This window comes from Pyrgilauda ruficollis, unplaced genomic scaffold, assembly GCF_017590135.1.
Source record: "Pyrgilauda ruficollis isolate IOZ18807 unplaced genomic scaffold, ASM1759013v1 scaffold140, whole genome shotgun sequence".
NCBI lineage: Eukaryota > Metazoa > Chordata > Aves > Passeriformes > Passeridae > Pyrgilauda > Pyrgilauda ruficollis.
The window spans coordinates 182,882-202,291 of NW_024512544.1; the positions used below are offsets into that span (position 1 = coordinate 182,882).

Here is a 19,410-nt window from a genome sequence, read left to right on the forward strand (position 1 = left end):
TCTGGTGTGAGGGCAGTGAGCAAGGTCCCACACAGCCCCCGATTTTGGGTGGTGATGGCAGTGAGCACGGACCCACACCGCGATCTCGGGCGGTGAGGGCAGAGAGCAGGAAGCCCCAAACACAGCCCGGGTTTGTTGCGAGGGCAGCGGGCAGGGAGCCCCAAACACTTCCCAGTTTCGGAGGCGAGGGCAGGGATCACGGAGCCCCAAACACAGCCCGGGTTCGGTGTGAGGGCAGCGGGCAGGGAGCCCCAAACACTTCCCAGTTTCGGAGGCGAGGGCAGGGATCACGGAGCCCCAAACACAGCCCGGGTTCGGTGTGAGGGCAGCGGGCAGGGAGCCCCAAACACAGCCCGGGTTTGTTGCGAGGGCAGCGGGCAGGGAGCCCCAAACACAGCCCAGGTTCGGTGCGAGGGCAGCGAGCGGACACCCCCAGCCCGGTTTCAGATGCGAGGGCAGCGAGCGGGCACCCCCAGCCCGGTTTCAGATGCGAGGGCAGCGAGAGGACACCCCCAGCCCGGTTTCAGATGCGAGGGCAGCGAGCGGGCACCCCCAGCCGGGTTTCAGATGCGAGGGCAGCGAGCGGACACCCCCAGCCCGGCTTCGGGCGGGCGTGAGGCGGCCCGTCCCCTCACGGCGGGGGGCGGCGGCGCATGCGCGGGGCGGGGGGCGGTGACGGCCGCGCCGGCGGAGGCGGCGGAGGGAGCGGGAGGGTCGCTCGGGGCCGGCGGGCAGCGGCTCCGGCTCCGGGTTCGGCTGCGCTCCGGACCGGACCGGACCGGGCCGGTCGGGACCGTCCCGCCATGGGGACGCCGGGCGCCGGACGCAAGCGGCTGCCGAACCGGGAGCGCCTGACGGCGGAGGACGATGCGCTCAACCAGATCGCCCGCGAGGTGAGCGGCGGGAGGCGGCATCCCCCCTTCTCCCTTCTCCATCCTCCTCCCCTCGCCTTCCCCCACGGGCTCCCCCGAGCGCCGCGCAGGCGCCCCCGGCCACCGGCACCGCGGCGGCTCAAGGGCGAGGTGGAAACCCTGCTTCACCCCCGCCTGTGGCAGCATCCCCGGGCTCCGCTCCGGCGCTCCGTGAGGGAAGGGCGTGCGGTGCCGGAGCCGCCCCGCTGCAGCCCCGCCGGAGGGGGTGTCCATCGCCGGCCGCTGCTGCTGCTGAGAACCACTGGGATTGGTGCTCAGCACTGGAAATAGGCCGCTCGGGTGTGTTATGGATAGGTATAAATCATAAAATCACAGCGTGGTTAGGGTTGGAGGGGATCCCGCAGATCATCTCCTTCCAAGCTCCCTGCCGTGAAACACCTTCCACTGGACCAGGTTGCTCCGAGCCCCATCCAAGCTGGCCTGGAGCACTTCCAGGGATGGGGGTGAAAAATGAAAACCAGAATGCTGCAAGGTGATGCTGGGTGTGGGCATAAGTGACCCCTCTAACTTGGAAACTGGTTTTTATATTGCTGCCCACCAGATGCTGCATTGTGCTCAATGTGACTTTAACCTTCCAAACCAGCTGATTGCTGATGCTTCCTGCCTCCTTATTCTTCTTATGTGCACTTAAATTGGTTCGGTGGTAACCAAGATAATGTGAGTTTGGTTTTTATGTTTACTAAATCTGACAAAGCCATCCTTGCTGTGGCAGTCCTCCAATGGGGGAAAGGGGGATAAGGAGCCCTGGGATTCTTCTCTAGTAGGAAACCTACAAGAAAGATGGAGAGGGATAGTTTACAGGAGAATGTAGGGACAGGACCTGGGGGAATGGATTCAGACTGAAAAAGATGGGATATTAGGGAGAAATTCTCTGTGAAGGTGAGGAGGCCCTGGCACAGCTTGCCCCAAGAAGCTGTGGCTGCCTCATCCCTGGAAGTGTCCAAGGTCAGGTTGGATGGAGCTCTGAGGGACCTGGTCTGGTGGAAGGTGTCCCTGCCCATGGCACAGGGTTGATCTGAGTCCCTTCCAACCCAAACCATTCTGTGATTCAGTGTCTAACCTGCTCCAGTGCTGCTGCTGAATGTGGCCATCCTCTTCCCCTAGCGTGGGTTATGTGTGTCAGCCCACCTGGTGTTGGTGTGACCCCAAGATGGGTTACTAGATAAATTGTCTTCTGGAAGACTTTTCGGTCTCTCTCTTGGTTTCCTTTCCTGATTCAGAGCTGCAGCAGGATCGGGTGAATGCTAATTTATGGCTTATTTTTGGTGGCACTGGCTGGTAGGTTGAGTTAGCTGTGACATTGTGCTCCTCATTACCACCAGTGCCTTTCCAGTTGTTGTGCACCATTTTCTGGTGGTTTGTAGCATCTTTGGAATACACCCAGCAGAGTTTTGTCTGAGTGATTCACGCAGTGTGTTCTCTGAAGGCAGATTTTTGTGGCGGGGTGATGAGAAGATTCCCAAGGGTGGAGTTTGAGGTAGGAGGACAAGAATGTCTTGTGTCCTGGACATGAGATAGCAAGTAAGAGTGATTGTGCTGTCTGTTAGAGTCATGATAATATCCTAAGAATTGTTTTGGGATGAGGGTTTGAGTTCCACAAATGTGTCCTGGCTGTGCTGTCATTTGATCAAGGAAGACATCAGTCTCTAACAAGGAGCCCAGCTGCTCTTTTCTGTTGCACGTTTCTCTCTCACTTTCTCATTTCTTTATCTTAGGTCTGCTTTTCACTGTGTTGTGTAATGGTTTGACGACTCAAATATTGTGGTGGTTTGTGGCTTTTTTTTCCCCCCCTTCCTTCTCCTGGGGTTTGTTTAAAGGACAACTCCATTTGCTCAAAAAGCCCAACACAAGCATGTCTTTTATCTTTTCCCTTGAGTGCTAAAACTGTGAACTGCCAAGTTCAAGGTTCAGCATTTTCCCATATTATTTTATCTATTTGCATTACTCTGTCTCAGAGCTCTTTAATTGTTTTGTTTTTTAACTGCCTGTTCTCCACACAAAGGATCCCAGATGAATCCTTCTGTATGATCAAGAATATGTCAACTAAACCTTTTGTCTCTCCTTAGCAAGGATGTTGAGAGCCTCCATGTTAAGAAGGTGGGAGGGTTACTGATATTTTGGCTCTTCCTTTTAGGCAAAACTGGGACACAGACACGTTGCTTTTGCACATAGATTTTCACTCCTCTCTTGGCTTTGGTCCTTTGTTATCCAGAAGCCAGAGGTGATGGCAAGTTATTTGAGATCCTAGAGTCTCATTTTCCCTATGTCCATGTGGGATAGCCCAAGAGAGTGTCCAAACTAGACGGAATCACAGAGGTACCTTTTATTTTGTGGTTATTTTGGCAAACCCACCGTTCTCACTGCTGTGTGCTCCTATGAGACAGCAAGACTTGCAGGAAAAGTGTGGAACTCCTGCCATTTGAATATGGAATTTGTTTGGACTTGCAGCTGGGATGTCTTGCTCTGTGTCTCGCACAGCCCAGGAGGGAGCCTGGCGTGGTGAAGAGGGCAGCGAGAGCAATCGTGAGGGGAAGTAACTGAGCAGGAGGAAGGAAATTGTGAGAGTGAAGCATCTTGTAGTGACAAGGGTTTGGTAGCAGTATTAGTCATGTTAATCAGCAGTAGTTTTAACGTTTGAGGCACTTTCTGAAGTAGTTTATCACCTTGTCTAGAGCCATTCAGAGCAGGGGTAGAAGGTGCAGATCCCTTCCATCAGGAAAGGGTAGTGCTGCACCGCCAGATCCGGCTGCGGCGTTTGACAGGCACGGTAATTAAGTGGATGGCAAATATGTAAATATAATTAACACGAAACAGGGTGTTCTGAGTTTCTAACAGACTCACAGGCTGCCACTCACAGGATTTGCTGTTCACACACCTGGCTTGTGCTGCTGAGCTTGTTTTTTCCTGGGCGGCAGCGCGGCCGATCAATGATCGGCTTCTCCGCTTTCAGGCTGGCCTCGACAGCAGCAGATCATTCCGTGTTTAGGTCCATGGAAACTTTTGGGCTCTTTCATTCCCCTCGGTGGGCGCATGCCAGCAGTGTTTGCAGAATCTAGCGCTTTGATACTGCTCAAGGTCTGTGCCAGCAGAGCCAGCGGGAGCCGCGGCCGCGTGCTGCGCGCTCGTCTGTGCGGACGCAGCGCGTGCGGCTCGGGAAGGCACAGTCCTGCCCAGCTGAACCTTCCAGGAGCTGCCTTCCTGCTTGGATTAGATGGCTTTGATGTGATTGCTCGAGACATTGTTTCCAAGGGAATGGTTTTTTTTTGCTAACTTCCACTCCGTTAGCCGCAGTAATAATTGTTACGTGGGCAGCAGTTTTGCAAATCCAGCAAGGGGCTGTGTAAATGAGATATTTTTCTTCTAGGCAGATAATATTAGTTACTGTTTTTTATTTTCTTGAATGAGGAAGGACAAGGTCAATTTCTTGTTTGTATTAGGAATGTAATTGACGCCTTGTTTTGCCACAGTTTTTGCAGACAGATGTGTGTTACACTGTTCAGAAAAATGATCCTGCTGTGTGTGCTCTCTCTGCTAGAAATCTTCTTCATCCACCATTTTACAGAGCAGAGCTCTTTAGGTAATAAATTAATTTGAAATTAGTAATTCAAGCAGCATAATTTATTTTTTATTGTTAAAGAAAGTAATGTTGCAAGGGCTGTGCCTTCACTCTTTGTACACTTTATGTCACTTTCAAGATGTCACCTACATCTTTGTACATACATAATTATTACTTTGTTAAAAACTAGCACGATCCATTTATGGAGCATGCATTTGATTATTTCACTGAAGTAATCAGTTTGGGCATTGACCTGTATTCTTAGAGATTCAAAAATTAGAATCTTACACTGCTATGAAGGAGCAGAAAGTGTTGCTAATTAGAAAAAGCTCAAAATGCAAATGAAACCAGCCAGCCAGGTTTAATGGTTACAGTAAGAAGGCACTAAGTAACTTCAGCAGGCTAAATTGGAGTTTAGAGACTAGAAGAGATTGCTGTGATGGTTGAATGTGGAATCTGTTAAATTGAGGGGTTAATTTGGGGGAGAAAACTCTGTTTTATACAGCACTTTGGGTGACTTCCGTAAATAGAGATGGAAACAATTTGGTACAAGTTGAAGCTAAATCAAGCAGAGTAGCTATTTGTAAATGGGAACACAAGCCACACAAACTTTATTGAACTGTTATGCAAAGCAGAGCATTTAAAGCAGTGTGTTCCCTAAGGATATACTCCCTTAGGATAAATTCCCTATGTGTGAGATCTGGGTGCCTCAGTAGGGTAGGGGTGGAACTTTTTTGGGCAGTATTTGGCATTACAGATGGGTGAAGGCTTTTGTAAGCTGGCTGGATGTTCCAAGAGAAGCCCTTAGAAACAGCCTTGACTTATTTTTTTATTGCATTACTTTCTGCCTTTAGGAGTGTTAATGTATGATCCAAACAAATGATCTGAGAAAAGCATGTCTGGCTTTTCTGTTCTAGAACAGAAAGTTACGAAAGCAAGGGATGCTCTTGGAGGGCTTGACTCAGCCCAGCTGACCTAAATATAGGAAGGAAGGAGGACTTTGTAGGCGATGCTTGCCAGTAGGGCGTGGGGAATTGTTCCAGATTTGAGATGATTTTATGTGGCAAATATGCTCTTCATCAAGCTCTCCTTTTTCCCTAGTGCTTTGCATCTGTATATCCAACAAATGGTGTTGGCATCACTTTACAGCCTCTCTCCCCCAAAGAAAATGTGGGAAGGAGCAGCTTAAAGAAGTGAGATGAAAATCTGAAGACCCATCTCATGTTGGTTAAATGGGTGACTGGAGCCTGTCCTACAATCTGCCTCTCAACTTGAAATAATCAGTTGCCTTTTTTTGTGTCCGTGCCTGGCCTGAGTCCCCTTCAGCTGTTCTCTTGCTGTCTGAGGAAGCAGCTGTTTAGGAACTATGATTCCTGTTTCAGTCAAGCAAGGGACTACTGGTAGGATTAACAGCATGGGAAGCCCAGCCTCTGTCCTTGTAAGCCCAGATGCTGAGCTTGGCTGCAGGATGTAACACTAATCATTACCTCATCTAGAAGGATGTTTTTCCAGGCCTGTTGCTGGATAAAGTTGGAGCTCAAATGTGCTTGCAAGGCTTTCAACACTGAGATGTTTTTTGGGTTTTTTTTTTTTTCATCCTTTCCTTGCAAGGAGCATAATCCACGTAGTATTTTGGGCTTGTGAAGCAAGGTATTTGTCCCTCCTGTCAAGTCAGCAGGTTGCCAAGAGCAGTGAATCTGTCTAGCTACACTGGAGCACTCGTAGGCAATCCTTAAAATAGCAGCTCTGAAATATCAGCTGTTGTCTCGCTGGTGCTGAAATACTTTTTGGGGAGAAGCTGCCCATTGGAATGTGGGGTGTGGGGGGGAGGGGGTGAGGGAGCTGCAGCAAACCAAATTTTCCTTCAGAAAGGTGACTTTGAGGGTTTATATTAAACCCCAGAGAAGGGGAGGTGTGTGGTCACTTCTGTAGAATCCACCAGTGACACAGCTGGCTTTGCATGGACTAGAAAAATAGCTGATTTTTGGGCTTCACCACACAGTAAAGATGAGGGAAGTGCTTAAGGGCTTCTTGTCAGAAGACATTTGTAGCCTTTAACTCTCCTTTCCTTCACCTTATTTTAGTTATGGAACAAGAAGTAGGCTGAAGAACTTTCCTGGCTAATGCTGGGAAAATTAACTGGTGTGTGCACTGAAATGAGAGCATTACATCAGGCAAAAATATATTTCAAAAGCATCCTTATGGGCAGGCTTGGTGTAGAAGCAGTAGGTCACAAGGAATGTAAGGCAGCTCTCAAAGGCCTGGCTGCAGAAGATTTATCTGTTGAAATTAAAGCTTGGTGTGGCACAATAAATACTAAATAAAGCAGTACTTCATTGGAAGGCATGTGAGGGTTTTAGCTATGCAGGAAGAGCCCTGCAGTGCTTGCAGTGTGCAAATGACTTCAGGTAGCTGAATTAATTTTTTGTTGTGGAGATGTGGAAGTTCTGCTCATGCTGTTAAAAACTCACGGGTTTGAGGGTCTGCAGAGAGGGAACAGAAGTCTGGGAAAACACAGGAATACCACTTTGATGCTGGCAGGAATGGGCCAGAACTTTGCCCGCTGGGGGAGTTTGCCAAGTGTCTCACCTAGACCTCAGCACCAAAGGCATTTCCGATTAATATTTGGATGTTTTCTCATTCTGCCTTTAAACAAACTTAGCTAAGTGGCATGAGGTGTGAAGGGCAAGGCCTGGGAAGCATTTCCCAGTGAGCAGAGCTAGGAGCACTTTTCTGGCCCAACCAGCTGAGAATTTTGAGTGTTGAGAGAGGAGAAGGCTCAAACTCTGACTAATGCTGCTGTTTCCAAAACTGAGCGTTGCTTCTTTTGGGATGTGGATGTGTGCCTAAACCGAAAACGGGGCAGAAATGGGTGGGTCCCTGGCTAAATGAAGCAGTGTCCTCCTGAGATGGACTTGACTTGCACTTGAGCATCCATCCTGCAGTTCTGTGCTCTGTCCCTCCATCCCCTCAATGCTTCATGTTTTCCTGTAAGTGAAGCTCTGACTCACTGTGTGCTACTTCAGGGTGTGGAATTCTGAAAGGAGAGGTGTTTGTCTTCAAATCATTTGGAAAGATGTTGGTTTTCATTTCAGACATAAAAATGTGCAAGTTTTAACAAAATGTCTATTTCTGGGTTGAGGAAGGAGGGATGTTTTGGGCTTTAGATATACTTGAACATAAAGGGCACAGCTCTGGTCTAAAACTTCAAGTGACTAGTTCTGACTTGAAAGTTTCACTGAATACATTGAAATAGCTTTTGTTAATTTAAGGACTTAAGATGCTGTTCGATGCCAAGAAAAATGAGTGTCTGAGCTAATTGCTCATTAAAAATGTCTGACCTAGAGCTGGGAAGTTGATTGCTTTGGGGAGTGCTTTCAGTAGGAAATAGCCTGGGTGTGATCAGAGGAGAGGCGGATTTGGTTGGTGGCATCTGCCTTGCCCTTCTGTGTGCCTGTGAGCCAGCTTGGCATGGACTGCGGGTTTATCCACCTAAACACTCCTGCAGCTTCTCAGAGTTGAGCTGGAGACAAGGAGAGTGATCTGAAAGTGCCAAATCTGAGCTGTGTTCCCATCCCAGATGTGGTGAGGAATGAAGAAGCCTCTGTATTTCTTATTGCTTCTACTCCTGGCTGGTTTATCACCTCTCTTCCCTCCTTCCTGCACACGGCTTTTCTCTGCAAGAGTGGAGTTTCTTCTGTCTTACAGCTTAACCCTCACTTTAGACTTGCAAAAACACCGTGTGCCTTCTGCTTCTCCAACACTTTGTGAGCTCCTGTGCTCCTGGAGACAATATTTAGATTTTATTTTTGTGTTATGTGTTGCTGTACTAGAAATCTGAGGCTTTGGTACACTGTGATTGCCAGGTGCACCACCATGGCCATGTTCCTATTTGTAATAGCTGGTAATTAGGTATGAGATTGCTTGTTATCCTTGGCATGTGAAGAAATGCAAAGACAGTAGTTGGGTCTCAGGGCTGCAGTTTCCTTTCCTTTTAGCTGTTGGAAGGTTTAGGTGAATGAGACTGGAATATTCAATTTGTATCCAAACTTCTGTCAAAGAAATAGCAAGATGGTATCTCCAACTGGCTTCCTCAAAAATAGAGCTGGGCTTTTCCTACATGATGTCATTACTTGTAGTTTTTGGATGTAATTAGTGTCAGGTTGATTTATCTCTCCCAGAACGGCCGAGTTTACTGGAAGAGAGTTCCACAAAAGGAGTTCATTTGTGTGTTTGCTGGTGTAGCTGTTTGGGCAGTGACTTGTGTGTTAATATTGCCTGCAGTGCAGTGGTGATGCCTCTGTCCCACTGATGATTCTCTGCAAACCATTCCCCTGTCCAACAGATGCTCTGCTCAGACAGGAAATGTAAAGGAGTAATATTTCTTCCCTCCTGGTTTCTGCTTGTGCGTATCTTGTGACCTTTCCCTTCGCCAGCATCTGATTTAAATTTAATATTACTTTTTTTCCCTTTGCCCTCCTCTTTTGAGTACTTCCTACGTCCCAAAATAACCTTTCTCTAATCCCACTGAATACCATGTTTAGTTGAGTCTGTCTCTCGTGTCTGCCTTTGCCAGCCCTTTCCAGTAGGCAGAAATGGAATACAGGAGGATCTGGCACGCTAAAAGCTGGGTCAGGTTTTTAAACTCATTCCCTCAGGTCAGATGGATTTCAGGCATCCCCACTTGGGTCTTCTAATTATGGAGCATTTATCAGCTAACATGCTGGGATGACAGGGGAGCAAGGAAAGGCTCTTGGTGTGCCTCACATGCAGAAAAATCCCTGGGCTCTGGTCTCCTATCAGACTCTTGTAGCTTCACATTTTTTCCCTTTTAAAACACATGTTGCTTCAGAGTCAGATAGTTGAGATATGTCTGTTTTTATCAGTGCCAAAGTGCTGCAGTCTTCACACAAACCCACGAAATCGTATTTGCTTCTGCTGGCTACAGAGGAAACAGCCTACTGCTTTGGGTTTTTTGTTTTTTTAAATTTGTATTTATTTTTTGTTTCTCTCTAATTGCAAACTTGAAGTTCTTTCAACAGACTTGCCAGGAAAATAGTAGATACAACTTTATATGCTCTTAGGAAACAAGCCAGTTTTTGGATGGTCTACAACCCCTCTTTCTTTGCTGTGCAACTGTGCATTTCCCATAAGCTGTTTTCCTTAAAATGTCCGTTCTCCCATATGAAAAAATGTGTGTGTTGGTCTTGGTTTGCTTCCTTTGCTGCATGTGCTGCCGGGCTCTAAGAGGATTTACACTGACAAATATGTTGAACCAACATCTGTTGAAAATGAAAGTGGGCTTTTGGGACATGTTTTGTGATACCCAGAGGTCACGCTGCTCCATTGTCTCTTGCATATGAAATTGAAATCTGCCCCGATGTGAAATGAGTGCGTTGGAACAGTGATGTGACCTAACCTTTCCATGAACTGTGGAGGAATCCAGGGGCTCTGGGAAATACTGTGGATACAAGAGATAATGTTGGTGTATGTAGAGAATGTCACTGTTTTATTTATAGAGGGTTACACTGTGTTTTTAGGAATATTTGTGCATTCTTGTTTAATTACCCTGGGGGGGGGGGGAATCATTTTTTGGTGAACTGGAGCAAGTGAAGAAAAGTTCTCTGTATGTGCTGGTGAAATGCTTTTGTATCACTGATGGGATAAGCACATCCTGTCAAACTGAGCAATAATTTTCAGTCAAGAGGTAACCCAGAACTTTCTGTCTAACCAATCTACAATTTTAGCATTAGAAAATAAGGATCAGTGGGTTTGCAGGGCTGTTACAAAAACCTAGCCTCATTGTTTTTTTTAGGGGAGACTGAACCTGTTAGAACAGAAACAAGCTTTTTAGAGATCTGATTTATCCAGAGATGCCTCTCTGGGTCTGCTACCTGTGCTGCTGGCTGCACAAGGCTCCTCTCTCAGTCTTCCCACTATAAAATCAATACAGTGCACCTAAAAAAAGTCTTTTTGCTCTGTGAGTTACAGCAATCAGGTGTAAACCCCTTAGGAATAACCCTTCTAAGATTTCCTTGCTGCACCTCAGGAACTGGTAGAAAACCTTAGGGGAATTGGGGTTTCATTGTCATTTCCTCTAACAGAATGTGATTCTCCAAGGGCTAAGCTTTTGCTGCTGGCCTATCCTGTTCTCTCACTTGTTGCTTCTTTGCCATTTTTCAAACACGGCTGCTCCTGACCTTAAACTTACAGGTCTGCACAATTTGAGTGTTGAATAGATTGTGTGACTGAGGATGCAATTTATAATTCTATCTGCTGGGTGGTAAAGGCTGCTAGGGAAAAATGGAGCAGGCAAAGGAAGGAGCTGCCTTGTGCTGCTGGTGCATTCCAAGTGGCATTCTGTGACTTCCAGAATCCCAGTAAAACAGCTGTGAAGGTCACTCTTGCTGTACCCCTAGACAAGGTGTGTGTAGCCCAGTAGCACATTTCAAACTGAATTAATTAGTTAGTGAGAGGGTTAGGACACAGATTCTCCAGGTAATCCATGACTGCTCAGCCCCAGTTTGGAGGCAGTAATCCCCTCCCACCCCCACACAAAAGCTGTCCAATCGTTTCTCAAACAATGCTGTTTTTTTAGCCCTAATCCCAGTTGAAGGGTGGTTCAGCACCATTGCTGAACTCTGGGCAAATTCTCTTGACATGTCCTGGCTCTCTCTCGGGGAATTCCTCTTCCCAGGAGGGAGAGGGTTGTGGAATGATGGCAGCATGAGAGGGTAACTCCTGTCCACCAGTCAGGTAAGACCATCTGGCAAATTTCTGAGCTGATTGCAGTAGTGAGATACAGAGGACAGTGTGGTTTTTGTGTATATTTTTTTTAAATTTATTTTTTGACAAGTCTCTTAAAATTGCTGGAAAAGTGTGAATTTAAAAAAAAAAACGTTGTTCCCTGTGAAATATTCTGTGTGTGCTTTTTCTGCAAACTGAGTGTAGGACTTGGCTCCTCTCCTGGAGAGCCGTGGTTTCAGCGCCGTTGCTAAATGTTTGAAGTTTGATATTTGTGCTTGAAGGACAGAAAATCAAGTCCAGCATGGTGTAGTGGAAGCTGTTATCCATCCTCTGCAGCATCCAGCTGTACTAACAAGAAAAGCCCAGCTTTTTTAAGGTGGTTTCTCTGGATTTAGGCACTTTCCCTTGTATCGGATTTGCTCAAGCAGGTTATGGCATTCCCGTGGTGGATGTTACAAATGGAGACTTTCAGCCTGTGTTTTGAAATGTCCTGGCTTTCCCTTGAGGATATGGGTAGCCTGAGGGAGAGCTGTGGGCTATTTCCTGTAGCAGAATATCTAAATTAACCAGAAGCACAGTCCCTCTGCAGGAAGGTGGTACAGTTTGAAGAATTCCATGTAATTCTTTCCATGGAATGGGTGCAAGGATTCCTGGATCTCTCCAAACACTTGTTACACAAAGAAGTGGTCCAGAGCTTAACAGAAATGTCTAGCAGTGAGGGAGGGGCATTAAAAATCACAGTTTTTACAATAATTCCCGTGTATATGGTGATTTTTTTTTTACAGGAGTTTCTCTCATATGGCAAATTTGAAACATGGCTTGTTTTAAATATAAAATAAAACAATCACCCCTGGTGACATCTCTTGTAGGGTCCCTCATGCAATATATTTTATGTGCTGCACTTCTGATCTTCTCCAGTGCTCATGATGACTCTGGGCCCTTCTTTTAGATTTCATGTAAAATCAGTGCAGTTGGAAAGGGTGAAAAACCAGTGCCTTGCAGCTTGTAACCACTGCACAATATCCAACAAAACAGCACATTGTAAACATAATAAAATGGTCTATTAACAAATTGCTTTGTTAACTCTAATCAGTCTAAAGAGCTAAATTTAATTAAATCTGCTTGTGGATGAGAACATTCCACTCATGGAAGGGTGCACTAAAGGTCATCTGTGGTTTTGAATCTTAATGTTTGCATGTGAAAGTTTGTTTTGTCTTTCATTTGCTTGAGGTCAGGTAGGGATGTGCCTCTAAGGATTTATTATTATTAATTATTTGAAGAGGTTTTGTCTCCCTGCCTTTTTGTGAGAGTAGTTAGAAATATACCTATGAGGCATGAGGAAAACTTTGTCTATTTGCTGTATGTAGTTGTAGGTATTTAACACTTTTTGTAACGAAGGTGCTGTGCAAAAGGAGATGGAACCTTTTGTTCTGATACTGTTTTGAACTCCCACTTACTAAAGTACTTAACTCTAAATAGTAGTTTGTTGTTTAAATATCTTGAATTTTAGGTCAATCCTTTTCAGGGCAAAAGGCTCTTAAATGAGGAAAAAGGAGATACATGGCTGGGAAAGGAAAATGCCACTGAGTGCAGATAATACCTTTTTCACTACTGAAAAGTTGTCTTGGACTTATTTTTTTAAAGGGTGCTCAAACAGTATTGAGTGTCCACATTTCTGAGTGGCTTCTACAGCATTATCCCTTGTTTGGACATTTTTATATTAAATTTTGGAAGTAGGCCCTGGACATCTGCCTTACCACAAGAGTGTTCCAACACACTGATTTTTCTCCTGCTGTCAATGAGCTGTGGGATTGAGGATCAAAACTGTTACAGTAAGAGTTTAGCAGTGATAAAATAAAAATTATTTTAACTCCTTAACAGTTTAAATAGTGCTGATAGCAACTGATAATGTGGGGTCTGTGTACCATGGTTTGATTATGCAGTCTGGTCACAGACTCTAAAAGAAATGCTGTGTGACACCTGGGGTAAGGAGTGCTGAGCAGTCAGTGCTGCCCAAATGCTGGAGAGACACGTGCTGAAGCAGAGAACAGGAGTTCTGGGAACTGGAAGGTTAAAAATCCTTCAGCAGTCATTAGAAAAATTAATTTCACTTGCGTTTTTTACATTAGACTTCAGGAAGTTCCACGAGCTGACACCACGGGCATGGCAGGAAATCCTGTCTGGCAGCCAAAAGTCTCAGTGTCACCTTGGGAAGGCCTGCAGAGTTTTATCAATTTGATCATTTGTTATGCCTGTGCTATACCTGTGTTGTTACTGCTGAAAACCTCAGGTGTTTTTATTTCTGTGTGCAGAGTTTTATAAATTTGATCAAGGGTGGCTGTGTTATACCTGTGTTGTGTTACTGCTGAAAACCTTAAGTGTTTTTATTCCTGTGTGGGATAAAACACATAACTCTTCCGTGAGTAAATGCATGATGGTTTCTTGGATGTATTTTTAATACTTAAAAAAAAGGATGGGGAGGCAGAGGGGAAGAAAACAGAGGCCACCTGGGGGAAGGCTGAGATGCTGGTAGGGAGCAGCTGATAAGTTCTGATGGCAGCAGTGGTGCAGCTTTGTCACTCCTGCAGGGTTTTGTCTGCTCCTGGCCTCAAATCTTTGTTTCTGCTGCCTTGAATGATGTTCTTTAAAACGACTTTGCAAACTTAAAGAAACTCAATAATGAAGTGTAAGTGCTAGGTGTGATGGCTTTTTTTTTCAAAGACTCTCTGCTCCTTGAGAATTATGGGGTGCTTTGAAAATAACTCCAAAGGGGAATTTTTTTTTCCCCCCTCATCCAGGAGAGCTTGGATTCGGCGTCAGGCAGGCTGTATAATTCAGACATACTGTGCACCAGACAGGCAGTTTATATATAGAAGCAACACACTTCTAGTACTCTCTTTAATGTGCTAAGCTTGACAGAATTCCATCTGAGATGCAGTAAGTGGTTGCTCTGGCTGGATTTGCTAGCTGATGAAGACTGGGGAAAAGAGGGAAAGTGTGCCCTGGCAAATAAGGGAAATGCAGATAATGAACATCATACATTGCATTGTTTCCTTCAAAATATTGTACATGCTTCCAAAAGGGGTAATAAGGTAGTTATGTGATTTATTGATTTATTTGTTGTCACACTCTTCATTTTGCTTTTGCCTCAGTTGTACAACAGGAAAGCAGGTATGGGATGCAGTGAGATGAAATATTCATCCCAGTGCTGCCAAGCCAGGACAATTATACAAATGGATTTAATTTCCAGTTCTGTAGTGTTTCAGGGGGTTCTTTGTGAAGTGTGACCTGATTGTGCAGGGAACACCTTGGGAAGTGCAGAAATTAGATCTTTTATTTAACATAATGGGCCTAGTTGATAATCTTCTATGCTTAGTTATTTGTTTGATATAGTTTTTCTTGCACAATAGTTTTAAAACCAGTCCTATTTTTATAGTACATGAAAATACTTAGGCAGGGTGGGAGTCAGCAATAAATATTTTTATTCCCTGAAGTGGTGGCTCTTGGCCAGCTTCTGTGCTCTTACTTATCAGCTGCTGGTCTTAATCCTGCTGAATTCAAACTTTTTTTTTCTTTTTATCTCTGAGAAGCAGGAGTAATTATTTATGCATGATTCCTGCTCCTGAGTGTTGTTTCATTAATGAGGTGCTGTGATTCCGTGGTCCTTGAAAGGAGTTCATTCAGGGGCCTGGCTGTGCCACTGCCCTGTGTGACACCGTGCAACTCAATCAATAGAGATGCTGGCTTCAAAGTGTCCTTGTGTTTTCCTAAGTTTTATTGAAGATGGAGTCCCTTGAAAGATTATATGGTTGGCAATGCTCGGTGTGATAAATTTTTTTTTTTCCCCATAAAAAATAAATGAAATCAAACTTCCAGCATAAAGGTCTTTCTTAAATAAAAGCTATCCAAAGTGGGGGCTGGATCTGTGCACAGCAAGGAATTTTACTGTGTTGGTTTATCTCCTCATCCTGCTGGGTTGCTTGTGCTGTGAGATTGTGCTGCATAAAAATGAAATCCCAAGACAGAAAAAAAAAACCCCCAAACCCCACACACTTACAGCTTCCTAGAAGTTTGTCAGTCAGTGCTTATTTTAGAAATGGACTAGTTCAGGGGCATGAGAGAAAATTATGGTAATGCCACTGAATGCTTCGGTAGTCAGATGTCAAAGCACTCTGCATTTGTTTTGCTTGAATGCCATTTAATGTTGCTGCTTTTAGAAGATAATGTTCTGCTTTCTCACTCTCGTGCATCCCATGCTGGCATCAGCTGTCTCCATTATGGAATGTTCAAGCTCATCATATCCAGGAGTTTCAGTCTTCTTTTTGGTTACTCTTAAGTGAAGGGCAGAAAACAAGAGCCTGGTTTGTTCTGTTGTCTGGTGGCTTTTTCTACCCTAGCTCGAAATTCCAGGGGAAAGGACTATGGCTGGAATGGAAATGGAGAATGAACTTCCCTCACTTGGACATGGATTCAAACCAGGAGCAGAGTGATCCTGGCTGAGAACTTTGGGAAAATCTGTCAAATGCCACACTGTGCCCTGTAACACTTAGTCAGAAGTGGAAAAAAGGGAAAATGAATTGATTGTGGGGGAAGAAAAGAAGGAGAAAAAGGACAGAGGTGTTGTTATACTTTAAAATATCTTTGAAAGCAAGTGTTGGTGTTGATTTTACCAGCTGCTTGGAAGCTGTGCCGTAATTAAGGAAGGGCACCTGATCCTGTGTGTTCATGCAAGGCACCAGTAAAGAATGAGAGCAGAACCCAGCTATGGTGCATCTTTATGCTCCTTTCTTAATTCCCAAGCACTTGTTTCCCTCACTTTTCCTGTTTTTGGAGAGGTGAAGCAGTGCTGGCTCTGGAATGGTGTCACCCTAAGGTTCTGTCTTCCCCTCCCTGCTGCTGACTCACATTTGCACCCAAATGGCAAAGTTAACCCCTTAGAGGAGCAAAAATAAGAACTTTTCTGGGAATGCACAGTGCAGGAAAACTGATGTCCTTTCCTTTTTCTTTCTTCCTTTGGAGTTTGGATTTTGCCTCAGTGCTGGAAATGTACTGAGCAGTTCTCCAGGCTGAAGTAGGTCAGAGTGTGAACTGTCTCAGTCTCTGTGGTTCAGGTGTCACAGAGCTTTTCTGCTTGCTGGCTAACTTTCAATTCCATTCTGAAACAGATTAGAGGTCGTTGGCAGCTTTTTTTGAATACAGCATCTTGGGTATTAGTGAAACCATTGCAGGAAATGCTTTTTTTTTTTTTTTTGTTTCTTGAAGAAGGTCTGTCTTTTCCTGCCTGGATTTGGCAAGGTAGCAAGCCAGAATTGAGGGATTATTGAGATGAATTGACTGGAAGGGTAACCTGGCTGTTGATAGTCCTTCACTATCTCCATTTCAGGATGGTTTTAATCTAGTGCTGGTCTCTAGCATCTGAAATCTATTATAAATGATTACATTGGGTGGAATTGCACTTCAGAAACCACAGCCTGAGTTCAGCAGAAATTGCACTGGACCTTCTTTCTGTCAGTAAAAGCTCCCTGGTGCAATGGATGTTGTCTCAGGATGCTTCTAGAAGACAAGGATGTATTTAAAAGCAGTACTGATTTACTAGCAGAATCTAGAGAAAATGAGCTTTTGTGCTTGGCTGTTCTTCTCCTCTAATACATCTTTTTTCCAGTGCAAATTTGAGAAGTTGTGTCTGTGTGTCCCCAAAGTTTGGCAAGTTCAAACCATATAACTTTAAGTATTTAATTCTGGAGAAGAGAATCAGTAGGACTTATGAATGAGGTGAAAGAATAGTCAGGACAAGCCAAGAGACTCTTAATAATTCTGGCTGCTTTTGTATGTAGTGCACCTTTCATCACTGCTTTTGGACTGGAGTCACTCCCTCACATCCAAGATTTTTGGCATCCTGGCTCTTGTCTTAATGTAGCTGCAGCAGTGTTAGACCATGATTGCCTAGCAGTAACCTCAAAGAACTTTTTGAGGAGAAGAGCTGGAAAAGTATCCTGGTAAAGTTCAGGAGCAGAGTTATCCCTTCATCTGTTCCTCCCACCCTCAGAGCGACCAAATGAAGTGTGTGTGAGCAAAGGGGGCTTCAAATGACAGCCCTGAATGGGCTGGGAGTGCTCATGTTCACCTACTGCTGGTAAAAATGTGAAAAAAACTCATATAGAGAGCTCTGCATTGTGGCTGTGGCTGAGGATTTCTCCCATGCAGGAGGGCTGAAAGCTTAGCTCATTTCTTTTACAAGATTATGTTGCAGTCATTTGCTGTCTGAAGCCAAGCTTTGTCAAAAAAGACATCGAAGATGACAGCTGAGAGCTGAAGAACTGGCACACCTAAAAGGGGAGGGACTTGTCACACTTGTTGCTGTTCAGATTCTGTGCAGGGTTCTCTGAAGATGCTGCAGATGCAATATTAACCTTCCCATATGGTGTGTGAGAGTGCAGTTTGAGGGGCAGGAAATCTGTGTGTGACAGCTACGACTGAGCCAGCCTATCTGTTGGACACCTCCCTGTGCTCTCCCAGCTTGGCAGCTCCAAGTCCCCCCTATTTCTGCTCCTCAGAGGTGGCAGTGTCTGCTTTTCCCACTGGGACAGTCATCCAGGTGTCACTCCTTACCTAAAAACCAGATTTCCTGATTGCTGCAAAATACCAGTTGAGGTCTGAGGCTAAATGTATCCCTGATTTTAAATTTATGAAGCACAGCACTCCAAACAGGCATGGAAGTAAAAAAGATTGATATGAAAGCTTAAGAGGAGAGCATCAATTCTTTTCAACACTTCCTCAAAAGCCCATTTTGTATCTCCAAGTGAATTTTGAAAGGGCTGTTGCAGACTCATAGTTGGATGCTAAATCTTGTCTACAGAGATATTTATGTTTATCAGTTTCAGCTGCTCATTGTACTGAGTGAAGCGGTTCTATCTTCCTGAGCAGTTCAGAATTACAGATGATCAAATTGATTCTTTAAAAAAAATCAAAAAATTGCTCAGAGCTTTGATTTGTACTGGTAATTATGGCTAAAGACCTCTCTGAGTCTTACAATTAACTTTAATAACCTCATAAATATTCTCCAAATATAATTAAGGGAAATTACATGTTAGGGAAATAAAGATTAAGTGGCTGTGTTGGTGGGGACTAATAGGCCCTAGCAGAGCTGTGATTTACAAACAAGACCTCACAGAGAAACTGGCAGCTGTCTGGCAGGGATTTTGTTGATACTTCTAGTTCGAGGAGATAGTTTTGTTTACACACCTTGTGCATCAAAATTAATAATTATATTGGATAGTTTAAGGCTGGTCAACACTAATATCACCAATCTCTGCTTGGATTTTTGAAGGCTTGAAAGGTAAGTTCAGCTTGAATCTACTTCCCTTACCCTTTTTCCCATTGGGTGGGAAGGATGAGAGAATCTTCCCCAGAGTCATTCCCAGGAAGGGAGGCACAAATAAGGAAGGGCTGTGTTACATGAGGGAGTTATGGGAGTTATTTGGAGTTGGTCGACAGCTGCAGCCCTCTGCTCTCGTGTGAATGGTTTCCTTTTTGTCACAGTGCTTATTTTAATGAGCTCCATCTGCACAGAACTCAGTCCATCGCAGAGAGCAGCTCATCATCCCTGTGGATGCACTATGGATGCCATGAGTTGTCCAGTCTATCAGGTTGCACATGAAAGCTGGATATGAAAACGAGCTCATAATCTGCAAAATTTATTTTATAGTGAACTCCCTAGGGGTTTGCTGTCATTTGGTTTTAATTTTTTCTTATTTTTCCTCCCCTCCCCACCAAAAGTCATGATGATAGTGGCTTGCCATTTGGGATTTTCCTGCTGTGGAAAGTAATTTTTTTTTTTTCTGGAATCTCTGGATTTACTCAGATATTGGTGTAGAAACTCGATGTCCTATCCTTCAACCTCTTGCCAAGACAAATATGACAAAGGAAATACAGAGTGGAATTATTTTAAGGCAAATTCCATCTGAAATCACAGAACTTCTTTTAAAACAGAAATAAGGAAGCAGAGTCAAAACAGAAATAAGAAAAATAACTTAGATTTGTTAATAAGACCTAATTTTTAGCCTCAGCTTCAGGTAAAGTTGCTTCTGCCTGAATCTAAATATATGAAGGATGGCATCCAAAGCTTACTGGGAATATATGGTGCAGCATATTTTCCTTTTCCTCTGCCATAGGTTG

At 44.7% G+C, this 19,410-nt stretch overlaps 1 protein-coding gene across 9 annotated transcripts in view; it reads left to right on the plus strand.

The window, feature by feature from the left end:
* The first annotated feature begins 682 nt into the window (after positions 1–682).
* The window catches only part of LRRFIP1 (LRR binding FLII interacting protein 1), a 101,477-nt gene continuing 82,749 nt past the window's right edge, over positions 683–19,410 (plus strand). For all 9 annotated transcript variants that reach the window (XM_041460236.1, XM_041460226.1, XM_041460230.1 and 6 more), the window contains exon 1: positions 683–893. In XM_041460236.1, coding sequence (XP_041316170.1) covers positions 804–893 — 90 coding nt within the window. In that variant the 5' untranslated portion in view covers positions 683–803. The remainder of the gene's footprint in view (positions 894–19,410) is intronic.